General features: G+C 45.7%; 1 protein-coding gene across 11 annotated transcripts in view; it reads right to left on the reverse strand.

Annotated features, from left to right (window-relative positions):
- Window positions 1-3,790: 3,790 nt before the first annotated feature.
- The window catches only part of FEZ1 (fasciculation and elongation protein zeta 1), a 51,174-nt gene continuing 28,460 nt past the window's right edge, over window positions 3,791-26,504 (reverse strand). For 2 of the 11 annotated variants that reach the window (XR_003722316.2, XR_003722317.2), the window contains exons 4-10: window positions 21,961-22,047; window positions 18,970-19,138; window positions 13,829-14,100; window positions 12,144-12,224; window positions 10,229-10,402; window positions 6,518-6,583; window positions 3,791-4,147 (exon numbers count right to left, since the gene is read on the reverse strand). Coding sequence is in view for 7 of the 11 variants with exons in the window: in XM_015115907.3 (XP_014971393.1) it covers window positions 4,131-4,147; window positions 6,518-6,583; window positions 10,327-10,402; window positions 12,144-12,224; window positions 13,829-14,100; window positions 18,970-19,138; window positions 21,961-22,074 (795 nt within the window). In the remaining 4 variants the exon portion in view is untranslated. Of the gene's footprint in view, window positions 4,148-6,517; window positions 6,584-10,228; window positions 10,403-12,143; window positions 12,225-13,828; window positions 14,101-18,969; window positions 19,139-21,960; window positions 22,075-26,504 lie in introns of all 11 variants that reach the window. The other 9 variants (XR_003722314.2, XR_003722315.2, XM_015115907.3 and 6 more) reach the window with 6 other exon arrangements.

Consider the following 26,504-nt stretch of genomic DNA (forward strand, 5'->3'; position numbering starts at 1 on the left):
CTTCTGCTGCAAAGACAGCTGGGCGTCCTGGGGTGCTTTTTGCCTTTGACCTCTGTTGAGACCCCTAAACCTCGCAGTGACTGGGCTGTGGTGGGAGTGCCTGCGACTTAGTGGGTGCTCAAAAGAGGCTTGGGCATGGACTTGGTGAGGTCCATTAAGACTTGGGTTATAATTAACCGTAAGACACCTGGAGGACCAGGTCTTCTCATTAATGGTCTCCATCCCTTCTTCACAGACTTAGGGTCACAAAATGCTCCCTCTGGGTTTTCTTTCTGAAGGATCACATTGGTCTCCTGAAGTAGAGATGAAAGGATAGGGACTGCTGGAATATTCCATTTGAAAAATAGTTTTTCCTGCATGATCATTTGTTTCAATTACACATAAATAAAGGCCTCTGGCACCACGGCGGAGTTTTCTTTGTTGTTTTTGTTTGAGACGGAGTCTCGCTCTGTCGCCAGGCTAGAGTGCAGTGGCGCAATCTCGGCTCACTGCAACCTCCGCCTCCCAGGTTCATGCCATTCTCCTGCCTCAGCCTCCCGAGCAGCTGGGACTACAGGTGCCCGCCACCACGCCCGGCTAATTTTTTGTATTTTAGTAGAGACGGTGTTTCACCATGTTAGCCAGGATGGTCTCAATCTCCTGACCTCGTGATCCACCCGCCTCAGCCTCCCAAAGTGCAGCCTCCCAAAGTGCTGTGATTACAGCATCCCAAAATGAGCCACTGTGCCCGGCCTTTTTTTTGTTTTGTTTTTTGAGACAGAGTCTTGCTCTGTCGCCCAGGCTGTAGTGCAGTGGCACAATTTCAGCTCACTGCAACCTCTGCCTCCTGGGTTCAAGCGATTCGCCTGCCTTAGCCTCCCAAGTAGCTGGGACTACAGGTGTGCACCATCACAGCCGGCTAATTTTTTGTATTTTTAGTAGAGAGGGGGTTTCCCCATGTTGGCCAGGCTGGTCTCGAACTCCTGACCTCAGGTTATCTGCCCACCTCGGCCTCCCAAAGTGCTGGAATTGCAGGCGTGAGCCACCGTGCCCAGCCCTATGGTGGAGTTTTCTTACCAGAACTTGACCAGACTAGGCCTAGCAAAATCCTTCAATTGATGGGAACATACCTCATTTACAGGCTGTATTTGCCAGACAGACCTCTGACTTACCTAGGAGGGCTCCCTGCAGACCTTGGCTCTCCAATACACTTTGCTGAGTGCGGACGTCCTAGACGGGACTTGAGTTTTGCAATCAAGACTGACTGGGGCCCGAAAATCAGTTAATTCTTGAGACTCTTCCCTGAGGTTTCCACAATCCAGAAAGACCAGAAGAGGGAAAAGCCGAGGGAAGACAACTGGGTTCACCTGATAATCACACTATCCACAAATTCCCTAGGTTCAGCATTGAAGAGTCAAGGATTCAGCAACTCCGAAAACCCAGGGCAGAGCTTCTCCAGTCCTTGATGAAAATACCAGGTGCCGGGAGATTTAGCTTAATATGTAGTAGAGCTGCATTTGAACTCAAGGCACAAAACCCAGGCTCCTTTTAGGAGAAGAGCTGCCTCCCTTTTAAAGGGAGACCTTGTTAAAATGCAAATTCTGACTCAGCAGGCCTGGGGTGGGGCCTGAAATTTTGCATTTCTAACAAGCTTCTAAGTGTGGTCAGTGCTGCTGGCCTGGAAAGCACACTTTGAGTAGGAAGAACACAGGCAAGGGCAATGCACAACCATGAGGAATTGATTTCATATTCCCCTTAAACTCCAGATAGGACAAACAAGAGAGAAAAGAGGAGCCACTGTTCTCCGCCTGCCCTGCTCACCTCCTCCTAGCCTGAGCGTATCCCTGACACTCGAGATTTATTTTTAACTGCCAGCAGCTTTGATTAGCTTGTCACAGCCGCTTCAGACACCTGCTGGCAGGATAAATTGGGGGAAAGGAGTGGCTGACCCAGATCTGACAAATCAAGGCAGGAAGAAAAGCTCTCGGGAATTCGCCGCTTCCCCTTTGCTGAGGCTGGTGAAAAACCCCATCACCGGCAGAGTGCTAAACTTGCTAATGACCTCACACCACTAGTGACCCTGGGCATGTTCAGCCTTAGCACCAGTGAATTGCAGAACTGAATCCACACCCTTTTGTCACAGAACTAGTGGTCACTTCCATGCGGCTGTGGCAGCCAGGGCTCTATCTATGCAGAAGTTTTGCTCTGGGCAGATGCCTGGATTAGAGCTTTACTCATTGTAGCAGTTTTCCCGGTGGGATAAGTCCCCGTCACCCCAAGCTGAGATTGCTAGTGTTCTGCTTCTAGAAAAGCAGAAGCCCAGCTGGGTGCGGTGACTCACGCCTGTAATCCCAGCACTTTGGGAAGCCGAGGAGGGCAGATCACCTGAGGTCGGGAGTTGGAGACCAGCCAGACCAACAGGTAGAAACCCCATCTCTACTAAAAATACAAAATTAACCAGGTGTAGTGGTGCATGCCTGTAATCCCAGCTACTCGGGAGGCTGAGGCAGGAGAATTGCTTGAACCTGGGAGGTGGAGTTTGTGGCGAGCTGAGATTGCGCCGCCTGAGATTGCACTCCAGCCTGAGCAACAAGAGCGAAACTTCATCTCAAAAAAAAAAAAAAAAAGAAAGAAAGAAAGAAAGAAAAGAAAAGCAGAGGCCCAGGAAGGGAGGCAGGGCACTGGGAGTGACTTCTGTGTCCCCTAGATGGATTCCGTGGCCTTCTGTGGAACTGTTGATGTGATAAAGTATGGCTTTCTCTGTGGCATGCTTAGTTCAAGCAGACACTAAACTCCTGGGAATCAATGGAAGTCGCACTGGATAAGAAACCCAAATGCCAGCCTGACTCTCCCACTTCCTACATGGCCTTGGGCCAGCTACTGAACATCTCTGCTGCTTAGTTTCCTCCTCTGCAAAATCAGGATCATACTAGTACCTGTTTACACGTGGGGTGCCATGATGTGTGCTAATGCGTGGTGAAACCAGTGCAGGCTACAACAAGTGCCCCAGTACAAGTTTTTGCTTTCAGAGGAGGATATGGGAATTGGCAGGCTCAATGTCTTTTGAGCCAGAAGATGGAAGCCAACAGAATTCAGATTGTGGTGAGATGGAGCCAGCATCCGGGATACGAGGATGACGTTCACCTGCTGGCTGGTCAAGGCTGGCAGCTGCCTGCCATCAATGCTGGAGACAGTGCAAGGAGTCAGAGCTGCTGTTCATGGGAGGCTGTGGGAAGGGCTGGGAATGGCACTGCAAAGTCAAAGGACACTGTTGCCAGGGGTCGTTGCGGACAAACAGGGAGTGGTGGCCTTGTCAAGTGCAGGAAACAAGTTGCAGTCCCCTACATTGGGAAAGCTCGGCAGAGCTGACTCCCCGCAGGCCCTGAGCCTCCAGGTCCCCGTGGAGGGCCTGGGGAGGGTCTCCAGGGCCAGCCTGGCCATCCCACCAGGAGGTCTGCAGCTGTGTGGCTCCTCCGTGAGGCCCACTTTCTATCTGCTAATTGCACACTCTCACCCCGGTCTCACACCCCCTCTGACCAGCTCCTTTCTGCAGGCCCTGGTGCAGCTCCCTTGAATGTGGCTGAGCAGCAAAAACTGAGGTTGCAGAGGGTCTCCTTCTGCCTATACCATATGCAGCCCCACTGTGTCCCATGATCCCACCACCACCCACAACAGGGCATGTGCCCGGTCCCTAAACACAGCCTCGGCTGCCACGGGCCACAGGCCGGCAGTAAAGAATGCTATACAGCCCGTCTCTAGAGTCTAGAACAGAGGCCTAATGAACACCACACTCCAAAGCACGTGAAGAATATTAATTAAATGAAGGTTTTATTTCAAAATTAGTCTTACAGTATAAGCTGTTTTTGAGGGCTGGAGCCAAACTACATAATGAGCAGTGAAAGCGGCTGCCTTCCCCTCTCCCGACACCGCAAGGGGAGGCACCATCACCGGCCCTGCCCCATCATGCATCCAATGGTTACTAGCACTAGAAGCCAACAGCAAAGGACCCCGCGCGTTTGCTCATGTTTAATCCGGGTTAAGCTATACACGTTTAAATACACGTCGGAGGTTACGTGGTGTCATGCAGTCCCTGTGATGGAATGACTCTTGTTCAGTGACCTCCTGCAGCGAGGCTGCTCCAAAGGGCAAGGTTAGGTCGGGCAGAGCACTGGAACGAGAAGAGAGGAGCGGACAGCAGTCAGAACACAGCTGCAGGCCGGGACCTCCGAGCCCAGGAGAGCCCTAGCTGAGAGCAGTCACACCAGCTCCTGAGTGGTGACAGCCCCGTTTAGAGCTTAGAATAAAGGAGAGACAATGGCAGGTGGTTGCTGGCTATAATAACTAAGCGTGTAGTCTCCGGGGCCTGAGTTCAAATCCTGGATCTGACCATTACTAACTACATGACCTTAGGGAAATTAACTTCACCTTTCCATGCTTGTTTCTTCATCAATACAATAGAACGTACCTGCGCCTAACCCCAGGGTTGTTGAGAGGCATGTGGCAAGTGCTTAGTAAATATTAATTACTTGTACAAATTCATTGACATTTCAGTGGATCATGAGGGGTAAAGTCTAGCCCCCAGACTATCAAATTTATATAACCTGTTTCTATAATCTTCCTTTGAGAACCTCCTTTGAGAAATATGCTGCTCTTTTAAAATCTTTGCGTCACAAATCCTTTTTATGTGTGTTTTTGTTTGTTTGTTTGTTTGTTTTTTGTTTTTGAGACAGTCTTGCTGTGTCACCCAGGCTAGAGTGCAGTGGTGTGATCACAACCCCCAATGCAGTCTCAGACTCCTGGGTTCAAGTGATCCTCTCACCTCAGCCTCCTGAGTAGTTGGGACTACAGGCACACAACACCACATCTGGCTGATTTTTTTTTTTTAATTGAGACGAGGTTTCACCATGTTGCCCAGGCTGAACAAGTTATTTTTAATGTTTACTCTAAGTTCCTCCTGCTGAAATGTAAGATTAGTCCTTCTGATCCTTATAGAAACAGTATAGCTCAGGGTTTCTCCACTATAGGTCCCACAAATACGGTCCCTCTGCAACTGTGCATAGTTTTGTGTGCATGCAGGACAAAAAACAATAAAATAACGGATCTGGACAGTGAACAATCCTCAATGGCTATTAACATCACAAAAGGAAAGACAGTCAGACAATGTACGTCACCCCATGGAAGTCCGGAAACCTATAACCACTTATAATGTAGTGCTTATCAAAAAATCTGAAGCTGAATCTGATCAGGCTTCCAGTTCTATCAGTTCACAGGCAATAAAGAAGACAGGAGAACATATTGAATTATACCATGAGGATGAAACTAGCAAAAATCCACAATGAGGAAAATCTATGGCACAGACAACCTAGTTTCTCCAACAAATGTATTTCAAGACATGGAAGAGAAAAAGGAAACGGAACCTCCATATATCAAAGAGATGTAAGAGACATATCATTATCTAATTGCAACATACTGATCTCTATTGGCCCCTGATTCAAACAAATAAACTGAAAAATCCTTTATGGGAAAAACAGGGAATGCTGATTGGATAGTCAGTATTAAGAAACTCTCGGCTGGGCACAGTGGCTCATGCCTGTAATCCCGCTTTGGGAGGCCAAGGCGAGTGGATCACCTCAGGTTAGGAGTTTGAGACCAGCCTGGCCAACAGGGTGAAATCCTGTCTCTACTAAAAATACAAAAATTAGCTGAGCATGGTGGCGGGCACCTGTAATCCCAGCTACTTAGGAGGCTGAGGCAGAACTGCTTGAACCCAGGAGGCGGAGGTTGCAGTAAGCTGAGATCGCACCATTGCACTCCAGCCTGGGTGACAGAGCAAGACTCTGTCTCAAAAAAAAAAGAAACTCTTAATTTTTTTTAGTTGTGAAATGGTATTGGGGCTATGGTATTGGGGTATTGGGGCTTCCTCAAGAGTTCCTATGTTTTAGAAATGCATACTGAAATAGTTATGAATGAAAAACTCTGACAGAGATTTGCTTTAAAATAACATGGGAGGGGAGAAGTTGGGTAGAGGCATAAATGAAATAAGCCTGGTCGGGACTTAATAACTGTTGATGCCGGCTAATCAGTACCTGAGAGTGTATTATGCCATTCCCTCTACTCTGCTCTTGTATGTACAACCAGTTTCCATGAGAAAAGGTTAAAAAGTTATATAAGGATGTAGTCAATTATGTCTCCAGCTTCCTTTCAAGTGCTTGAAAAGTATTAAATTATCATCGGGCTTTGTTTTTCCCAACTAAATACTAAGTAGCTCAAACTCTGCAGAATTTTCACAGTAAGTCCTTTGTTGGTTTGCTGCTCCAAGGAAAGTCACTCTGGTGACTGGGGGTGATGGAATCTCCTCCTGCGGCCTCCTGGCAACACCCAAAGGCAAAACCTATTACTGCAAAGCCTCACAATTGTCCCTGATTTCCCTGGCCCCTGCCTGGCCTGGTCTGGAATGGACAAGCTGGAAAGGTTCCCTGACGGGAGCAGGAGCTCCAGAGAACCCCTTCTGTTCCAGGAGGCCTGGTGCTGTTCTTACCTTTTAAAATGTAGTCCGTTAGCAAAGTAGGCACCTTCTCATTATCCTCCTTCATGGCAAAGAGAACTAGGAAAGGAGAAAGAGAGGAGCTAAGATACTGTCTTAGCCTGGTCATGAGGCTCACTTCTGGGGCCACATGACCTACTAGCCCAGAGTGAGAGACAAATGATTCAAAGGAACCAGACATTTATTGACTATTGAGCAAAAGTCTAGAAGCCTCTATCAAGGGTCAGCATTTCAGGGGCAAGGGCTAAAAACTACCTATCCGGTACTATGTTTGCTACCTGGGTGACAGATTTAGGTTCAGTCGTAACCCAGACCTTGAACCCAGGAGTTCAAGACCAGCCCGGACAACATGGCAGAACCTCATTTCTAGTTAAAAAAGAAGAAAAACAGCTGGGTGTGGTGGCACATGCCTGTAGTCCAAACTACTTGAGAGGCATTGTGCAATATACCCCTGTAACAAACCTGCACATGGTGATAGAGAAGAACACAGCAAGAACCACAGTGTTTGTCTCTAGGTAGTGGATCTGTTGGTGACTTTCTTTTCTTTGTTCTTTTTGAGACAGGATCTCGCCCTGTCACACAGGCTGAAGTGCAGTGGCGTGTTCTCAGCTCGCTACAGCCTCAAACTCCTGGGCTCAAGTAATCCTCCCACCTCAGCCTCCCAAGTAGCTGAGACTTACAGGCATGTGCCACCATGCCCAGCTAGTTTTTTTTTTTTTTTTTAAGTAAAGATGAGGTCTTGCCATGTTGCCCAGGCTGGTCTTGAACTCCTGGGCTCAAGCAATCCTCCCCTCTTGGCCTCCCAAAGTGACCTGTGATCATGCCACTGCACTCCAACCTGGGCAACAGAGTGAGACTCTGTCTCAAAAACAAGAAAAAGACCAGCCTGGACAACATAGCAAGACTTTCTCTCTAAAAAAAAAAAAAAAAAAAAAAAGAAGAAGAAGGAAAGAAGAATAAGAGAGAGCTATATGTACAAGACATAGTTATCAGTGAAGAAAGAAGGATACAGAACATGTATTAACTTTATAATTAAATTCTAATGTTCATAGAAGAAATCTAGAATAATAATATATGACACTGTTACGTGGTTATCTCTGAGTGTAAGACCACAGGGCGTGTTCTTTTCTATGCTGCGTTTCTGTAGGGTCTGGCTTTTCTCAATGAGCATGTATTACTTTCGTAAGCCGAGAAAACACTAAAGATCAGCCGGAACTGATAGCTAGGGTCAGGAGGAGGCTGCAACAGTGGGATTCCCACTTCATTTCGATATCTTTGTCCTCCATTGATTACCTTGCCTAGTTTCAAGACAGGGTCATGAAACTCGAATCCAAGAGTTAGGAGTGAGTGAGGAAGAAAGTCCAATGGTGGCGTGAGTCAGTGGCCAGGTCCAGAAAAAGAGACTCAACCTGAGGCCATTGAGGGGGTGGTTTGTTTCTGTTTTATTTCTTCTGTATCTTTAGACATGTATTCATGGCAGCATAAGTGGATTTTAGGGGGTCCTGGTTTCTTCTGTTTTTTGTTTTTTTTTTTTTTTTTTTTGAGATGGAGTTTCGCTTTTGTCATCCAGGCTGGGGTGCAATGGCATAATCTCGGCTCACTGCAACCTCCGCCTCCTGGCTTCAAGCGATTCTCCTGCCTCAGCCTCCCAAGTAGCTGGGGTTACAGGCGTGTGCCACCACATCTGGCTAACTTTTTGTATTTTTAGTAGAGACGGGGTTTCACCGTGTTAGCCAGGCTGGTCTCGAACTCCTGACCTCAGGTGATCCACCCGCCTTGGCCTCCCAAAGTGCTGAGATTACAGGCGTGAGCCACTGTACCCGGCCTGTTTTCGTTTTTTCTGCATTTTTAGACATGCTTTCATTTCAACTTAGTTGTCAAGAATACTTTGCAACTGAGCACAAGCAGACTAAATGCCACACCACGAAGACCACGTAAAAATACAATAATTGCACTTGGCGATACGTATCTAAATTAATCTCCAAAATCTAAAAGTTACAAGGATTGTCTAGTCACAGAAGCTAGTCTTTGGCCTATGTACTTAGTTCAAAGAGTAGAAGAGAGAAGAGGCGTTGTTCACAAATTCATATGACGATCTGCCACAAAAGAGAGGCTTCATAACCTACAGGAGAATTGGTATTCAGAAAAGATGGCAGTTTTTCTTCTAAAAGCAATAAAATGTTGGAACATAGATAGAAGAGATAGCCATGAAAAGAACATTATCAAAGTGTTAACTAATGTGACTAAAATCATGACACAAAATTTTATAGTCAGTATAATCTCAACCATGTAGAAAAGATACAAAAAATTATGGCTGAAAAGCACCAAAATAGTAACCACAGTGGAGTGGACAGTGAGTTATTTATTTTTCTTTGTTTGCCTTTCCATATTTTCAAAGTAGTCTAAATGATGGATACACTCTAGCTATGATTTTTTTAATGAACTTAAAAAATGTAAACAAAACCACTCAAAATAGAAAAAAGTCTGTTTCTTAATTAAAATGAAAAGATTTCACACTGAATTCCTGAATGGGTACCTGCAATAAATTAATAGCTATTTATTTTTTGAGCTATGATAGAATACTTTACACATATCAACTTTCATAATTTGTCCAAGTTACTTTCCAAATCTAACTTGTGTGAAAACACAAACACCTATAAATGTCAGTTCATCTGTGTTTTCTCCCTTTAAAAAAAAGCGCATATTTATGCAAATAAAGGAGTTTACAATGAGTTAAGGACAAGTCACTGTACTTTGATTTTAAAATTCCTGATTCTCAAGGACACACTGTCTATTGATGTAGGCAGGATTTCTGTTTGCCAGAACCTCCAGCTTTAGTCCTCCAAATTGATTTAAAAAAAAAAAAATGAAATGTTTGGTCACCTTCAGCAGTAGGGCCCGGCAGATATCCATCCTCCTCAGCTGAACAGAAGCTCAACTTCCCTTCCCGGGGGTATCCAGTAGCCCCAGACTGGCCCCTTCCCTCCAGAACATGCTGCAGTGGGCGGGGCCTCGTTAGCTGTCACTCTCTGCAGTGCACAGTTGCCAGGGAAATGGAATTTCCCTTGTGATCCTCTGGGCCTGTCACCACATCTCAGCCTAGGACTTTTCTCTTCCTAAAAGGGCCAAGCTGACACTGATGGCTAACGCCATGTGCCCCCCAGCCCTTGGCGGGTCCTACCGTTTGATGTATATAAACAGTTACTGTCTACAAAAGGCTCTTTGTTACACACTGTTTTCCCTCATAGCTCAGAATGGTTATTAATATTTGACAACAGAGCAAAGTGGAGGAGAGGAGGCAGTCACTTCCTGGAAGGAAAGCTAGACTCTATTTTTTCCAGACAGCCTTACCCCATCCAAGAAACCTCGCTTCTCATTAAAATTACAGCCAGACCCACAGACTGGGCGCCCTGCTTCAAGGGGCACAAGTGCCGACCAGGCAACCTCAAGTTGCAGGGAGAGAGAAAACAGGGAGGCAGAGGATGCCAAGCCTTGAGAACTGCGGGGGAAAATAAAAACGTCCCCTGCACCAGCACCCCAACCTCTTTCACAGCTCTTCCCCCCTCCTGCCCCCGTCTCTTCCCCTATGGGAACCAGGGGAAAGAAAGACAGCTCTGGTTATGAGTGCAGACTGTTTTAATTGTACACTGTGCAGGAGGATGTGACGCAGTAATCTGGAGGGTATTTTAGCCCATCGAAACCTACTTTGAGGAGTCTCGGGGCTGCGGCACCGGAGGTACAACGTACAGGCAGGAAGGGAGAAAAAGGAGCCGCTGATCTGGCTGAGAACAAGAGGAACTCACTGTTTGTCAGCATCTGCAGGTCTTCCACTGACGGAGGGGAGGCTTTCTTCTCGTAAGGAATGACTGTGTTCAGATACTGCAAGACAAACAGCACGCAGGGGGCTTGAGACAGAAGACACGCTTCCTCTGGGCTGAAATTTAGCCTTTCTCTAAGACACACACTCTGCAAATCTGACCTTCTCTGAAACATTCATGGTCACTGGCACATCACTGTTTCAGAACTTCTTCTCCATCTTTAGGGGATGTCTCTTTAAAAGTAAGACTCTCCCACATTTAGCCAGGAAAACTTCTCTCCATTCCAACTTCTAGATTCTTCCTACACTACAGACTTCTCTGTTATTTAGGAATCCTGGGGAGCTTTTTCTCCTTCAGACTGAGAGCAGAGAATATCTCCAAGGGGATTATATTTTCTTATTCTTTGCAGAGCAATTTGAGAAGGAATTCTTTCTCTTTTGTCAAAAAAGACATGCAAGAGAACCTCAACCCCGCCCAGGGTCTCCGATGTCAGATTTGCTCCCTCTGCTGGATGTCAGGTGCTCCTACAACAAAACCAGCACCAGGGCCTAGTGGGCTGTCAAAGGAGCCTCAAGGAAGCCTGAGGTGGTGAGTGCCAGAGCTCTAGACCAAAGCTAAGAAGCTCAGTTTTTTTTTGTTTTTTTGTTTTTTTTTTTTTTTTTTTTTGAGACAGTCTCGCTCTGTCACCCAGGCTGGAGTGCAGTGGCGTGATCTCGGCTCACTGCAACTTCTGCCTCCGGGTTTAAGTGATTCTTCTGCCTCGGCCTCCCGAGTAGCTGGGATTACAGGTGCCCGCCACCACGCCTGGCTAGTTTTGGTATTTTCAGTAGAGTTTCACCATGTTGGCCAGGCTGGTCTCGAACTCCTGACCTCAGGTGATCCACCTGCCGCGGCCTCCCAAAGTGCTGGGATTACAGGCGTGAGCCACTGCACCCGGCCAGAAGCTCACATTTTAGTCTCGGCTGTGCCACTGGCAGTGTGTGTGGCTTTGGAAAAATGCCTTGGATCTCCGGTACATAGTTCTCGCTGCCATAAAACAAGAGGACTGGGTTCGATGCTTCTAAAATCTCTTCCCGTTCTCTAGAATCTCTAGAGTTCTAGAGTTCTAGAATTAATCTAGCACTTAGGATTCAGCTACAAATATGTTTAAAACATATACACTTTCACGTGCACTCATTCCACCATCTCATACTTTCTGTTCACGTGCCAGCCATGTCTATTAGATTATACACTCCATGAGGACAGGGACTTTTCACCTTTGCACCTGTGGGCCTAACAACAGAGCTTAGCACATAGCAGCCACTTGATAAAAGTTGTGAATGCTGTCTTAATAACCAGAAATGCAAGCTACATCACAAGGAAATTACTGAGCCAACAAAAAGCCACAGCATCGGTTACAACCAGAGCTGGGCAGCTGCAGAGGCAGTCTTAGTGGGAATGGCTTGGCGGGTAATCCAGTGTGATGGACAGTTAATTAAACTCTGGATGGGATCTATCATCAAACGGATTCCCTTTTAATGCATTTCATCCTTAAAACAACTTAATTCTTAGACCTACAAGCAGTGTTGAATTTTAAGTCTTGCCCATGTCCTAGAACCCTAGAGCTAAAAAAAAAAAAAAAAGTTCACCTTTTAAATAGATACTCTCTGTTCCTCCTTAAGAGGAGAAGAAAGTGTTAGGACCCCTAACCCCCTAAATAAATGCTGGGATAATTCTGGCGAGTCACTGTCCCCCTTCGTTGTTGGGGAGGCCAAGCTGCCGGGGTCTAGGAGGAGAGCTTGGAGCAGGGAGACTGCGCGTACCTGTTTGTCACTTCCTGAGGAGCCAAAGGTCTGGCGGATGCCACTCTGCAGAATGTTGGAGATGCCTTCCATGCTGAAGCGCTGGGGGAAGAGAGAGACTCAAGAAGGGCAAATGCTTCCTGCTCCATCATCACCACACCCAGAGACCTCTCGGCTACCAGGCTGTCCCAGATAACACCCCAGGGTTCTTGACTAGAGAGTAAGTGCAAGACATTGGCTTACACAGTCAGGCCAGAAATGAAGCCTGAGCTTTGCAAGAATAAACAGAGCCTCAAGAACTCTTATCTTAGTAAGTCCCTCAGGGCTACAAGACTCCTCTGCATCCCCCAGTTTCCCTCCTTTTATCCACCATCATGCAAATAGAAAAATAAAGCAGTTCAGTCAAACTTAGATGAACCATGATGCAAAGATCTTAGGGGAAAACAAAATGTTCAGCTATCAGAAAAGACTGTCTTAAAGCAACTGTCCTGATCTGAGAAGATTTTTCAAAATGTACATGCGGAGGACTAATCCCATAGGTCTGTGATAAAGCCTCAGGAAAGGCATTTTGAAAAAGCTCCTTAGATAATTCCACTGAGCTCCCCCAATTAAGAACCTCTGGTGGCCAGGCGCGGTGGCTCACACCTGTATTCCCAGCACTTTGGGAGGTTGAGGCGGGCAGATCACAAGGTCAGGAGTTCAAGACCAGCCTGAGCAACATGATGAAACCTCATCTCTACTAAAAATATAAAAATTAGCTGGGTGTGGTGGCAGGCGCCTGTAATCCCAGCTACTCAGGAGGCTGAGGCAGGAGAATCGCTTGAACTTGGGAGGTGGAGGTTGCAGTGAGCCAACATCATGCCACTGCACTCCAGCTGGGCAACAGAGTGAGACTCCATCTCAAAAAAAAAAAAAAAAAAAAAAAAAAGAACCACGAGTTTGGAACATCTTGTCGATAGAACAATAAGACATCTGGGGCCAGGACCAGTGGCTCACACCAGTAACCCCAACACTTTGGGAGGTGAGACGGGCAAATCACCTTAAGTCAGGAGTTTGAGACCAGCCTGGCCAATATGGTGAAACCCATCTCTGCTAAAAACACAAAAATTATCCGGGTGTGGTGGCGTGAACCTGTAATCCCAGCTACTCAGGAGGCTGACACAGGAGAATCACTTGAACCCAGGAGGCGGAGGTTGCAGTGAGCTGAGATTGTGTCATTGCACTCCAGCCTGGGGGAAAGAGTGAGACTCAGTCTCAAAAGAAAAAAAAAAAAAAAAAAAAAAGGGCATCAGGTCATTTTCAATCACTGAAACACCCTAGCACACCCTAAAGAGACCAGTCAGGACTGGAACCTGGGACACGAGGAAGGATTTGGACCCAGAGTTCCGAGGCCCATCTCAGGACTCCAAACACGAAATGCCCTCACCCCACTTTCTCTAAGGTCTTGCCTACAGAGAACATACGCCAAATTCAATTATTTCCTAATGTTTACAGGCTGTCTTCCCGGGTTAGACTGTGAGCCCTTTGGGGGAGTGGAGGAGATGGGTGATACCTTCCCCCTTTCTGACCCCCTGTCTGTCACAATGTGCTGCTCACCACCGCTGCTCAGTAAATATTGATGAGTCCCCTGCGGGGTTGGTAGGGCACTGAAACGGGCAAGGTTCAAGGTTGGAAGCACCCAGTCTTCCGCCTGGTTGTTCACATACCTTGAGAGGCATCTGGTTTCCCTTCTCTATCCGGCTGCTCTGCAGGCTCAGCCCTTTCTCTTTCCGCCTCTTTTTCATCAGTTCTCGCTGCTCCTTCTGCTTGTTCTGAACCTCAATAAGCACCGTGATAAAGGAGTTCTTCACTTCCTTCTCAAACTCCAGCTCGTCCCGGCGGGCCAGCTGCTGCACCAGCTCCTCCGAGAAGTCGCGGATGGCACCCTCCACCTGGTCCAGCAGCTCGGTCAGCTCAGATCCAGACATGTGCCTCAGCCCTGCAGGGGAAGACGGTCTCCCGCGTAACACCTGCATCCACACCAGAGCTCGCTGGGGAGCTCCTGGGGCCACCACCAGTCAAGATGGGACTGCCCCTCTGAGGATGCCCCTTCCAAATCCTAACCCAAGAAAGACCTTCACAATTTAGGGGTGCACCGGGAAGGCGGAGGCCTGTGTACTGACTGCAGAAGAGAACACCCCTCTCAGGAAAGAAAGGAGGAAGAAGAAACAGCCCACAAGGAAGTCTGTGGACTCTGTCCTCAAAATGGACATGGACAGACAGATCCTTTGTTCCACTTGCCATCTGTCTCCATAAGATTCCTTGTCTGAAGTGGGTCAAGAATTGGGGATGGAAAAGTGATGGGATGGAGGTTTTTGTCATCCATACTGAAGAGCAATAGAGACGTTCGTGCTTATTCCCAAGAACTGATCAAGATATAGTGTACGGCCAAAAAAAAAAAAAAAAAAAAGCCGACCATCTGAGCCCTTCTTTACATCTCTAGTCCTGTGTCACAGCACGTGTATTCAAAAATACGTGAAACCTGGACGACTGGCGACATGCATGAAAAAATAAAGCCTAGCAGCAGTTGGCTGCTTTCAGAGGAAAGAAAAGGGAACCTGAGATCATGGGAAACAGATAACTTTAATTTTAAGAAGTCCCCTAAGACTTCTTTCATTTAAAATAGATTTGGATATTTTATTCCAAATTTTTCGGTTTACATATTGTATATTTTCATAGTTGAGATTATACTTGTATGCGGGTCTAAATCATGCTTTAAAACTTTGTACACCTTAGGCCGGGCGCAGTGGCTCATGCCTGTAACCCCAGCACACTGGGAGGCTGAGATGGGCAGATCACCTGAGGTCAGGAGTTCAAAACCAGCCTGGCCAGCAGGTAAAACCTAGTAGAGGCAGGATTTTACCTGCCTCTACTAAAAATACAAAATTAGCCAGGCATGGTGGTGCATGCCTACAATTCTAACTATTCGGGAGGGTGAGGCAGGAGAACAACTTGAACCTGAGAGGCAGAGGTTGCAGTGAGCAGAGATCATGCCACTGCACTCTAGCCTGGGCAACAAAAGCAAAACTCTGTCTTAAAATATAAATAAATAAATAAATAACTTTTATACACTTTAAGCATTTTCTGATTAAAAATTATTTTAAACATTAAAAAAAAATTAAGGCCAGGTGCAGTGGCTCACACCTGTAATCCCAGCACTTTGAGAGACTGAGCCAGGTGGGTCACCTGTGGCCAGGAGTTCGAGACCAGTCTGGCCAACATGGTGAAACTCTGTCTCTATTAAAAAAAAAAAATATATATATATATATATAAAATCAACATTGAAAAAATAAAATACACTTGGGAAACATCTTTTAAAATGTGGCTCCATCTAATGGCATCTTTTCACAGCAGGGGAGGAAGGATTGATTGATTGATTTTTAATGTTTAATGTTTGTGGGTACATAGTGGGTGTGTTTATGGGGTACATGAGATGTTTTGATACAGACATGCAATGCATAGTAATCACATCATGGAGAATGGGGTATCCACTCCCTCAGGCATTTTTCCTTTATGTCACAATCCAACTAATAATCTTTTTTTTTTTTTTTTTTTTTTTTTTTTTTTGAGACAGAGTCTCGCTCTGTAGCCCAGGCTGGAGTGCAGTGGCCGGATCTCAGCTCACTGCAAGCTCCGCCTCCCGGGTTTACGCCATTCTCCTGCCTCAGCCTCCCGAGTAGCTGGGACTACAGGCGCCCACCACCTCGCCCGGCTAGTTTTTTGTATTTTTAGTAGAGACGGGGTTTCACCATATTAGCCAGGATGGTCTCGATCTCCTGACCTCGTGATCCGCCCGTCTCGGCCTCCCAAAGTGCTGGGATTACAGGCTTGAGCCACCGCGCCCGGCCCCAACTAATAATCTTTTAGTTATTTTTAAATATACAACGTCTAATGGTATCCTTCACTTTCACCTCAGAATCCATTTTCCTCTTCCTCTTTGTTTATGCTTCGCCGAGTTATTTGCTGACTTGGTTGGGCTTTTCCCTTATTCTGCTCTTTGGAGCTGCCCTCTCCCCCTTCTGTTTTTTTGCCATTTCACTCTGCATTTCAGCTGTTTTCACAAGTCTTTTGCTGAACGCGTCTATCTTTGGGACCTTTGTGTGGCCGGGAAAGGCCTGACTGGGGCAGTGGGGAATGCAGCGAGGCAGCCAAGTCCAGTTCAACACCAAGCAGACTCTCTGCCGGCCACCTCCTGCCGCTGCTATTCAGAGCCAAAGTCTGACTTGCAGGATGCAGGCCTCCAGATTCTGCCTCTGCTTCGACCACTTCTAACCCGTGGTTGACCTTTCAACCCTGACCAACCCACCTTCTCCCTCCCTTGTTTCTAAGTTCCCATCTCCCCATGGGTGGATCTGCTCCTAGGATGAGGCTCCTCTTGCAGCGGGGCATCGATACCCTATGGCTGATGAATTTTTTGCCTTTGTTGTGTTACACTTTTTCTTTTCATGCTTCATCCAGCCATTTCTTGTGCACAATCATAATTACTATCAACCTGTGTCAGAGAGTTAAGAGGATGGCCTCTGGAGTTAACCTACCTGGCTTCAAATGTTGGCTTCACCCCTTATGACTTGTGCATGGTCTAAGCACAAATACAAATTTTAAATGAGAGGCTTGATTCTCCCTGTTGAAAATAAGGGAAAAGACTTTTCCTCTCCCCCATCTCCCTTTTCTTTCAGAATTTCTTCTACCTGTCCTTTTCAATCTCTCAAAGATTTAGATTAAATCTTTAAAATACATGTATGTTACCTTTATGTTAAATTATTGTCATGGCTAAATAAGCCTCTTGTTATTCTTGCAATTCAGGAGGGTTTCTTCAAGGGCCTGGGGGTCACTGCTTTGAAATATAATCATTAGACTGGACGCAGTGTCTCATGCCTGTAATCCCAGGACTTTGGGAGGCTGAGGCAGGTGGATCACAAGGTCAAGAGTTTGAGACCAGCTTGGCCAACATGGTGAAACCCTTACTCTACTAAGAATACAAAAATTAGCCAGGCATAGTGGTGCATGCCTGTAATCCCAGTTACTCGGGAGGCTGAGGCAGGAGAACTGCTTAAACCCAGGAGGCGGAGGTTGCAGTGAGCTGAGATTGCGCCACTATACTCCAGCCTGGGCAACAGAGCAAAACTCCGTCTCAAAAGGAAAAAAAAAAAAGAAAGAAAGAAAAGAAAAAGAAATATAATCATCAAAGAATATAATGCTCAATCTCTCATTGTTCTGAGCAGAGGGGCCTAACTCCCTTCTGACTTCAAATCGCAAAACGCACTCAATGTAATGGGTTCCATTTATCCACTTTGCTATACAAGACTGAGACTGCTCTCTGTCTTTGCAATCTCTTTAGAGAGTTGTCTGTGATGTGGCTCCCATCCTGGTTTAATGCTTACTCAATAATAAAATAGTTTTCTAGGCCAGGCGCAGTGGCTCACACCTGTAATCCCAGCACTTTGGGAGGCCAAGGCAGGTGGATCACCTGAGGTCAGGAGTTTGAGACCAGCCTGGCCAACATAGAGAAACCCCATCTCTACTAAAAGTAAATTAGCTGGGTGTGGTGGTGCACACCTGTAATCCCGGCTACTCAGGAGGCTGAGGCGGGAGAATCACTTGAACCCAGGAGATGGAGGCTGCAGTGAGCTGAGATCACGCCACTGCACTCCAGCCTGGGTGACAGAGCTAGACTCTGTCTCTAAAAAATAAAAAATAAAATAAAATAAAAATAGTAATAAAATAGTTCTATTTATCATCTGTCTTTGTGGAGAGGTTTTCTGCACACAAGGAGATCTCATTTCTAATCGTATCTGATCTAATCTCATTCTAACAGTGGCCTCGGACAAGTCATGTAACCTCTGAAAGACTCAGTTAGCTTGATCCTAATGGGGTTGGTGTGAAGATGAAATGAGATTAGGCATAGAAAGTCTTAGAATAAGGCCAGGCGCAGTGGCTCACGCTTGTAATCCCAGAACTTTGGGAGGCTGAGACAGGCAGATCACTTGAGGTCAGGAGTTTGAGACCAGCCTGGCCAACATGGCGAAACCTCCTCTCTACAAAAATATAAAATTTAGCAAGGCGTGGTGGCACATGCCTGTAGTCCCAGCTACTCAGGAGGCTGAGGCTTGAGAATCACTTCAACCTGGGAGGTGGAGGCTGCAGTGAGCTAAGACCATGCCACTGCACTCCAGCCTGGGTGACAGAGAAAGACTCTGTCTCAAAAAAAAAAAAAAGAAAGAAAGAAAGAGAAAGAAGGAAAGAGAGAGAGAGAAAGAAAGAAAGAAAGAAAGAAAGAAAGAAAGAAAGAAAGAAAGAAAGAAAGAAAGAAAGAAAGAAAGAAAGAAAGAAAGAAAGAAAAGGAAGGAAGGAAGGAAGGAGAGAGAGAGAAGGAGGGAGGGAGGAAGGAAGGAAGGAAGGAAGGAAGGAAGGAAGGAAGGAAGGAAGGGAGTCTTAGAATAAGTTCTGGCACATGGAAAGCACTTCAAAAATATGAGCTGTTATTACCCTTTTTTCATTGATTTTATGGTAGCATCATTCATTGCTTTTACATAGTAGTTCAGATTTCTTCTGCTTATTCTGCCTTAGTCTTTGGTTAGTTTTAACATTTAAATTTTGCTCGACTACCTTATTTTTTTCTCAAAAATGCAAACTTCTCTCCTGATGTAAGAAAGAAAGAAAGAAAGGTATTGCTGACTGCCTAGATCTGCAAGGCTCTGCTCTGAGGCAGTGATCAGGGTTCTATTAGCCATGTACAAAGTGCACAGCCCAGAGCCTGGCCCCGAGCAGGTGCTTCCTCCTCAGCCAGCCCAGCACCCAGGGCCCTCACCTTCATAGGACCAGTTGTTGTTGAAGGTCTGTGTCAACGCCTGCATCTCCTGCAGGAGAACCGAGTCTGCCTGGGAGGAGGTTTCTCCTCCATCCTCTTCTTCCAGAACCTCCTCTTCTTCCTCAGGGTCTGGGGAGTTCTGCATCATCTCCTCAATCTCCTCAATTACCTGAAGAAGGTACACGAGAGAGTGCTAACTCTGTTCTCTGCTAGAGGGGCATTCTGGCTTGAATTTTGATCAGTTTAGGATGTTTCTAATTAGCTATCTGAAATTTTCTAAAGCAATATCATTTTTAAATAAATACTGAATAATAAAAATAGTTCCAACCAAAGGCTTGCACACACTCTTTCTTTAATGTAAAGCACTCTTTAATGTAAAACTTCTTCCAAGAGCTCCATTTAGATAAATGATTTATTGGAAATAAGCTACTCTTTCAGGAAGCAAGGCAGAGCTGCCTGGAAGGGAACATTTACTTCAATTTGCTGAGCTCTTTATTTCTAAGTGGGAAAACATTTCATTCACCCAACTTTAACACAAAACCCAGTCCATTAATTGTCATAATACATGTGACTGGAAAAAACAGTGTGCTTCTAGAACAACACAAAATGGGGAGGAAAACAGCTATTTCTCCAAAATTCACCTAGACAAGAACTGAAGCTGCCCAGCAACAAATGAAAATAGAGATAATGAAATAATAGAAGGATAGATAGAGTCTAGAGAGCAGCAAATAGATAAGAATCCCAGCTCTAATCTAGACTATTGACAGGAGCCAGCTCCCAGCAGTGGAGGGAAAATTAGATATCTGCCAAAAGGAACAAGAGTGAATTACTAGCTGGGCATGGTGGCTCACGCCTGTAATCCCAGCACTTTGGGAGGCCGAGGCAGGTGGATCACTTGAGCTCAGGAGTTCAAGACTAGCCTGAGCAACATGGGGAGACACCATCTCTGCAAAAAAAAAAAAAAAACAGAAAAATTAGCCAGTTGTGGTGACGTGTGTCTGTAGTCCACGCTACTTGGGAGGCTGAGGTGGGAGACTGGCTTGCACCCAGGAGGTGGAGGTTGCAGTGAACTGAGATCGGTCCACTGGACTCTAGCCTGGGCAACAGAGCCAGATCCTGTTTCAAAAAAAAGAGTGAATTACTTTGTACATTAATTATTTACAAATAAAGAAGACTGCTGCTGAAAGCGGGTCTTCAGATGAGTTTTGTCACAACCTTCACCTTTGTCTGTTCTCCATGGATGGACTAAATCTCCAAGGCCAGCACCGTAGTCTTTGAGGTGGTTTCCTCACAGTGGGCTGGACCAAAGGTAAGGGACTTCGGGATCTCCTCCTTTAGAATAATTTCCATTCTTATTCCCAAGCCTTTTCACCTCTACTCACAAACTTAGGAGATAGCCACTCTTTGACTACTGAAACCCATTTCACAGAATGCAACCAAATGACACAAATCCCTGTCAGGATCTTATGGCTGAATGTCCCTTTCTCTAAGAGTAGTTATAATTGAGTTCATATCATTGAATTGTAGTTCCTCCTACAAGTCACAAGAATAGCTATTAGCCCCTATTTTTAAAAATCTGGTTCTCTTTAGTCTCCTAATCTTCACCTGTTTCAGTTTCCACCTTTTTATCACAGATATGAAAAAGCACCTTTGTTGCTAAAAAGCACTTTCTGGCACTGAATGCTCCCAGTGGAGCTTTGCAGAAAGACTTTGTGGAAACTTGTGTAGTGTTTAGCTCAAAATAAGCACCCATAAATATTTGTTGACTAAAACATTGAATAAGGAATCCGGAAACTGAACATTATCCTCTCTAAGTAATAAATTATTAAAGCTATGATGATCTCAGTTGAATGCGAAGCACTCTATCTTTTTTCACAAAGCCAAAGTGGCTCTAGGACTCCTTTTGGAAGGCTCAAAATTTTGAGTGTTCTATGAAATGTAAGAAAATGTCCATCACACAAAAGCCTCATCTGTCACCTCTCTTTTTGGAAAAGCAGGTGTTTGGGACCCTTGTTTAAGCGTCTTGACTCCAAGTACAATGAATTGCAATACGAAGGCTTAGCAGGAATTGAAGCTACTAAACACTATGCCTGTCTCTGGCTACTATCAGAGACTGACCCCAACTATCCCAAGTGTCAAGAATGACATTCATGTTCACTGCAGGTGGGCAACCTGAGGCAGAAAGAGAAATGAAATCCCTTATCAAAAATACTCTGAGTTGGACAGGCACCGTGGCTCATGCCTGTAATCCCAGCACTTTGGGAGGCCAAGGTGGGTGGATTGCTTGAGTCCAGGAGTTTGAGACCAGCCTGGGCAGCATGGTGAAACCTCATCCTCACTAAAAGTACAAAAAATTAGCTGGCCATAGTGGTGCATGCCTGTAGTCCCAGCTACTTAGGGGCCTGAGGTGGGAGTATCGCTTGAGCCAGGGAGGTTGAGGCTGCAGTGAACCCTGATTGTGCCACTGCACTCCCACCTGGGTGACAGGGTAAGACCCTGTCTCAAAATGAAAAAAAAAAAAAAAAAAAAAGTCAGGCATGGTGGCTCGTGCCTGTAATCCCAGCACTTTGGGAGGCTGAGGCAGGTAGATCACTTGAGGTTAGGAGTTTGTGACCAGCCTGGCCAACGTGATTAAACTACATGTCTACTAAAAAAAATTTATAAAAATTAGCCAGGCATGGTCATGCATGCCTGTAGCCCCAGCTACTTGGGAGGCTGAGGCAGGAGAATCACTTAAACCCGGGAGGCAGAGGTTGCAGTGAGCCAAGATCACGCCATTGCACTCCAGCCTGGGTGACAGAGCAAGACTCTGTCTCAAAAATATATATATAAGGAAAAAAAGAAACAAAAAATACTCTGAGCCATCAGCACAGGCGTCACATGACCACATATCTTTCTTCTGCCTTAAACGGATGTAGCAAGTGTGTTCTCTTGAACTTTTTCTCCATCAAAAGAACGAAAGGTCCCAATAACCTGGAGAGATACTCATACCTGATCTGCTGTGAGCAGAGGCTCCTCGTTGATACCAGAATCATTCTCGCTCTTCTCATTGAACTCTTCCTCTTCTTTCTCATGGATCTGGAGAGGAGGTGGGGAGATGGAATTCTGGGTGACTGTCAGCAGAAGTGGGATTGCCTCTAGTCTCAAGAATGGATGATACTGACTGGGAGGCCACTCCAGCCAGCTGCTGTCTAAACAGTGGAGCTGAAGAGGTGTCCAGAGTTTCATCCAATTCCAAACATATCTTTGCCCCATCACTGACTCCAGCTTGCCAGAAATCCAGCATGCTGCACTGAATACAACTTGGCAGGAAAAGATGATAGGGGCGTGGCCAGCACCATTCTGACTCAAAGGGAATAGCACTGTTTTTTAACCCAAAGACGGGTCATCCTGGGGTGAACAAGGCTCCTTCTCCAGGTAAGTGACACTGCAACAAACTGCAGCAAAGGTGCCCTGATTTTGTTAAGGAGTTCCAACCTGGGGGTTTGTTTCCAGATTTCGTGTTACTAGGCATTTTAAGGAATAGGTTGTTCTAGTCCAAATAATGATGACTTTCAGAATTTGATGAAATGCCATCCTGTTACTGGAATCCAGGCGTGATGTCATAGCTGATGGCAGATGTAAGAAATCTACCTGGGACATGCCACTGAATAACCTGACCGCATGAACTAAACAACAACAAAACTATGAAAGAGAAACCCATTTATCTCATTTGCCCTGTGTCTCTATAATTCCATAATCCCAAGTAAGATTCTCAAAGTTCACAGCCATCAGAATTCTAGATGTTCAAATCTAACAAGATAGTCAAAGCATATCTGGCTCAACTGACCATATCCCAAACTGCCATAGTCTGGCACTTACATTTGTCCCACAGAAAAATTAATCCCTGAACACCTCACAAGCTGTATGTCTAGAAGTCTGATTTGAATGTCATTCAAGGGGGAGGCAGGAGGTGTCTCTAGGAAATCTCTCTGCTGAGTCACCTCTCATCCAGGAATGAATCCTCCTTGCGCTCCAGTAGCTGGCACACTGACTGGCCCCTTCCCTGGGGCTTGTATTCTGCCTTTTCTAACAGGAAACAGCCCAGCACCAATCCAAGCAATCATATCAGAGGTAGCTATCCTCAGAAACTTCTCCCGTCTTCTGTGAGCTCTGCCTTGGCAGACATCCCAAACAGAGCACATCGTCTTTTATCTCCATTTGCTTAAAACCAGGACTATGTCATTAAAAAAGAAAAAAAATTAAGCAAATATATCTTAAATGCCACCCGTGCTCAACCTAGATATGGGGTAGGACAGGGAGGTAATGGAATCATCTGAAGGTCCATGTACCAGATGGTGACATCTATTTCCGCTGTCAAACCCATATGCTCCTCTCTCTGCCAAGTCCACCACCTGCGGTAGCCTCGTGGTTTCCACCGCTCCCCACTATGCAGAACAAAACTCCTGGAGCTACACTTTGTTCACAACTACACTCATGTGGAAGAACTTTCTTCAGGCCAGAAAGTCCTGCAGTAGAAGTTAGCCCAAAATTAAGAGAACAAAGATACATTTTTTTCCTCCAGATCAAAATTAGGGGAGAAAAAGGAAGAAATTTATCAGTATGTTCCCAGCCCAAGTTAGTGTGAGCCCAAGTTAGGCTCATCCTGGGAAACGGGTTTATTTTTTATAAGCATCTAACAGCAACTGTTAGTCTATAACCAGGATTTGGCAGGGGGTAGGGGGTGGTGGGCACTAAGTCTATATAAAAATGGCATGTTTACATTTTCTGAAATGTGGCTGATTTTAGTGGGTTTAAATCCCTGACTGTTAATATTGCTTCTTTCAACTACACCATCTCCTCCTTCCCCAAGGTCCTCACTCCCTGGGGAGTTCCAGGAAGAAAGCAGGGAGGAAGCTTCTAGGGATAGATCCTTTTTGCTGCTCAAATGCTAATAAGCCTGGACTGTGGCCGGAATGATGTACTGGTAGAGCTTCCCTCCCCTCCCCCTCTCAGACACAAACCCTCCAGGTCTGAATTGTCAGGCTTGGGAAAACAGAGATGGGAAAATCAATTATAAGCTTATGAAAGGTACTGTGAGTTCCTACTATTATGGGAACCATGCTCATCCCTTGTTTTCTTATTTCTCAGAAGTCTGCCACTAAAAAATAAAATAAAAGGAGAGGCATACACAAAATACTGCCAAGAAAATGCTGGCTCCTTCCCTCTGTGTAGATTACCCCCTCATCCTTGGGCTTCCCCACCTCCATCATGCCCCAGCCTCTTCTCCTCCCTCTCCAGTGTTTGATTCTGATCCTCTCACCCCTCCCATCCTCCCTAGATCTGGTTCCCACATTTTCTGTCCATCCTGCTAGACTTTGCTCTGTTCCAACAGCATCCATCACTTCTGCACAAGCCCTCGCCTCTTTACAGGCACTGTTTACAGACTCCCTCCCTCCCCTCCTTGACCAGGACAGTATCCTGTGCACAGGGTGGAGAGCTGGAGGGGAAACAACAAAAGGGGGACAAAGAAAGGTTTTTGAAAACTGACAGCCCTTGTGCATATAAATACTGTTGATCCTAGCATCAGACACAGACATAGAAATTGTGGTAGAGAGTTCCTTTAGTCCCTTGTGTGGCAGTGGGGAAGCTACCTGTCAAAAATAACTTCAGGCCAGGTGATTTGGGGTTGAATTTCCTTGTCAGCTAAAACTGCTAGTTGTTACCAGGTGTGGTGGCTCACACCTATAATCCCAGCACTTTGGGAGGCTGAGATGAGAGGATTGCTTGAGTCCAGGAGTTCGAGACCAACCTGGGCAACATGGCGAGACTCCATCTCTACAAAAAATAGAAAAATTAGGCATGATGGCACACCTGTAGTCCCAACTACTCAGGAGGCTGAGGTGGGAGGATCAATTGAGCCATGGAGATGGAGACTACAGTGAGCCGTGATTATGCCGCTTCACTCCAGCCTGGATGACAAAGTGAGATCCTGCCAAAAAAAAAAAAAAACTTGCTAGCTGTTTGGATACTATTGAAGTGAACCATGCTCTTCCAAGAAAAGTCATTCTTCCAAATGACTTCTTCCCAGAACTGAGAAGATTTGAATCCAGAAAGGGGTCTGGCCATACCATTCAGCAGGCTGTTTCTCCCTCCTGCTTTTGGTGAGAGTGTGCCTCTAGGACTATAACATGAAAGCTTAAAACTTGAAAAGAAATGCAGAGAACCTTCCCTGAGGCCTATAACATTGCTAAATCTTGCTGCACAGTAAAGTATTCTGAATGATGATTAAAATTATGTGGAGTCCTTGATTCCAACAAAGACTATTAACCAGTGTATTTTATTAAAGTGTTTCAAATGACCCCATGCCTAGAAAAGGTAATTTTTACAGCACATTTAGCCCTTTGCATAATATTTTCCTCCCCTTACCATTATTGTTTGACATGAGTGGTTGCCCCCCGACAAAAATTAAGAGAACAAAGATACATTTTTACCTTCAGACAAAAAGTAAAAAAAAAAAAAAGAAAGAAATTCACCACAACTGTGTCCCATTCTTTTTTTTAGACACAGGGTCTCACTCTGTCACACAAGCTGGAATGCAGTGGCACAATCATGGCTCACTGCAACCTCGAACTCCTTGGCTCGAGTGATCCTCCTGCCTCAGCCTCCCAAGTAGCTGAGACTATAGGCAGGTGCCACCACACCTGACTAAGATTTTTTTTGTTTTAAATTTTTTTAGAGACAGGGATCTCACTGTGTTGCCCAGGATGGTCTCAAACTCCTGGCCTCAAGCAATCCTCCCACCTCAGCCTCCCGAGTGGGATTACAGGCGTGAGCCACTATGCCTGGTAACTATGTCCCTTTTATGCCTATGAACAACCAGGAAACATCTGCGTGGATTAAGTCAATGGCTGTGCATTCCCATAGGGAGATGCACCAGGGCATGCAACCAACACATATTTGTTGAAAGAATTAATGAACGACTGAAAAAGAGAGGACTGAGAGCAGTACTATCATCTAGATTCAGTCCACTTCCACAGGTAACTTAGCTATTTAGTCACCTGGAAAAGAGGAAGACATGACTGGGTATGGTGTCTCATGCCTGTAATCCTAGCAATTTGGGAGGCCAGGGTGGGAGGGTCACTTGAGCCCAGCCTGGGCAACACAGTGAAACTCTGTCTCTACAAAAAATGAACAAAATTAACCAGGCATGGTGGTGCACACCTGTAGTCCCAGCTACTCGGGAGACTGAGGTGGGAAGATTGCTTGAGCCAGGGAGGTGGAGGCTGCGGTGAGCCATGACTGTTGCCACTGTACTATATAGCCTGGGTGACATAGTGAGATCTTGTCTCAAAAATATGAAAGACATAATTCACTGTCCTGGACTTCCAATTTCCTCTTATCCAGACAACCACCGTCTGCTATTAAATAAAGGTTATAAGGTAAAAGGAGACTGTGTTTTACATCACAGGAACAGAATAGATTGATAAATTGAAAGCCCCAATAAAAGTGGTAAGTTGTGAGAAAAATAATAATGACTCCTACAGACTTATTAA

This window comes from Macaca mulatta, chromosome 14, assembly GCF_049350105.2.
Source record: "Macaca mulatta isolate MMU2019108-1 chromosome 14, T2T-MMU8v2.0, whole genome shotgun sequence".
Taxonomy (NCBI): Eukaryota; Metazoa; Chordata; class Mammalia; order Primates; family Cercopithecidae; genus Macaca; species Macaca mulatta.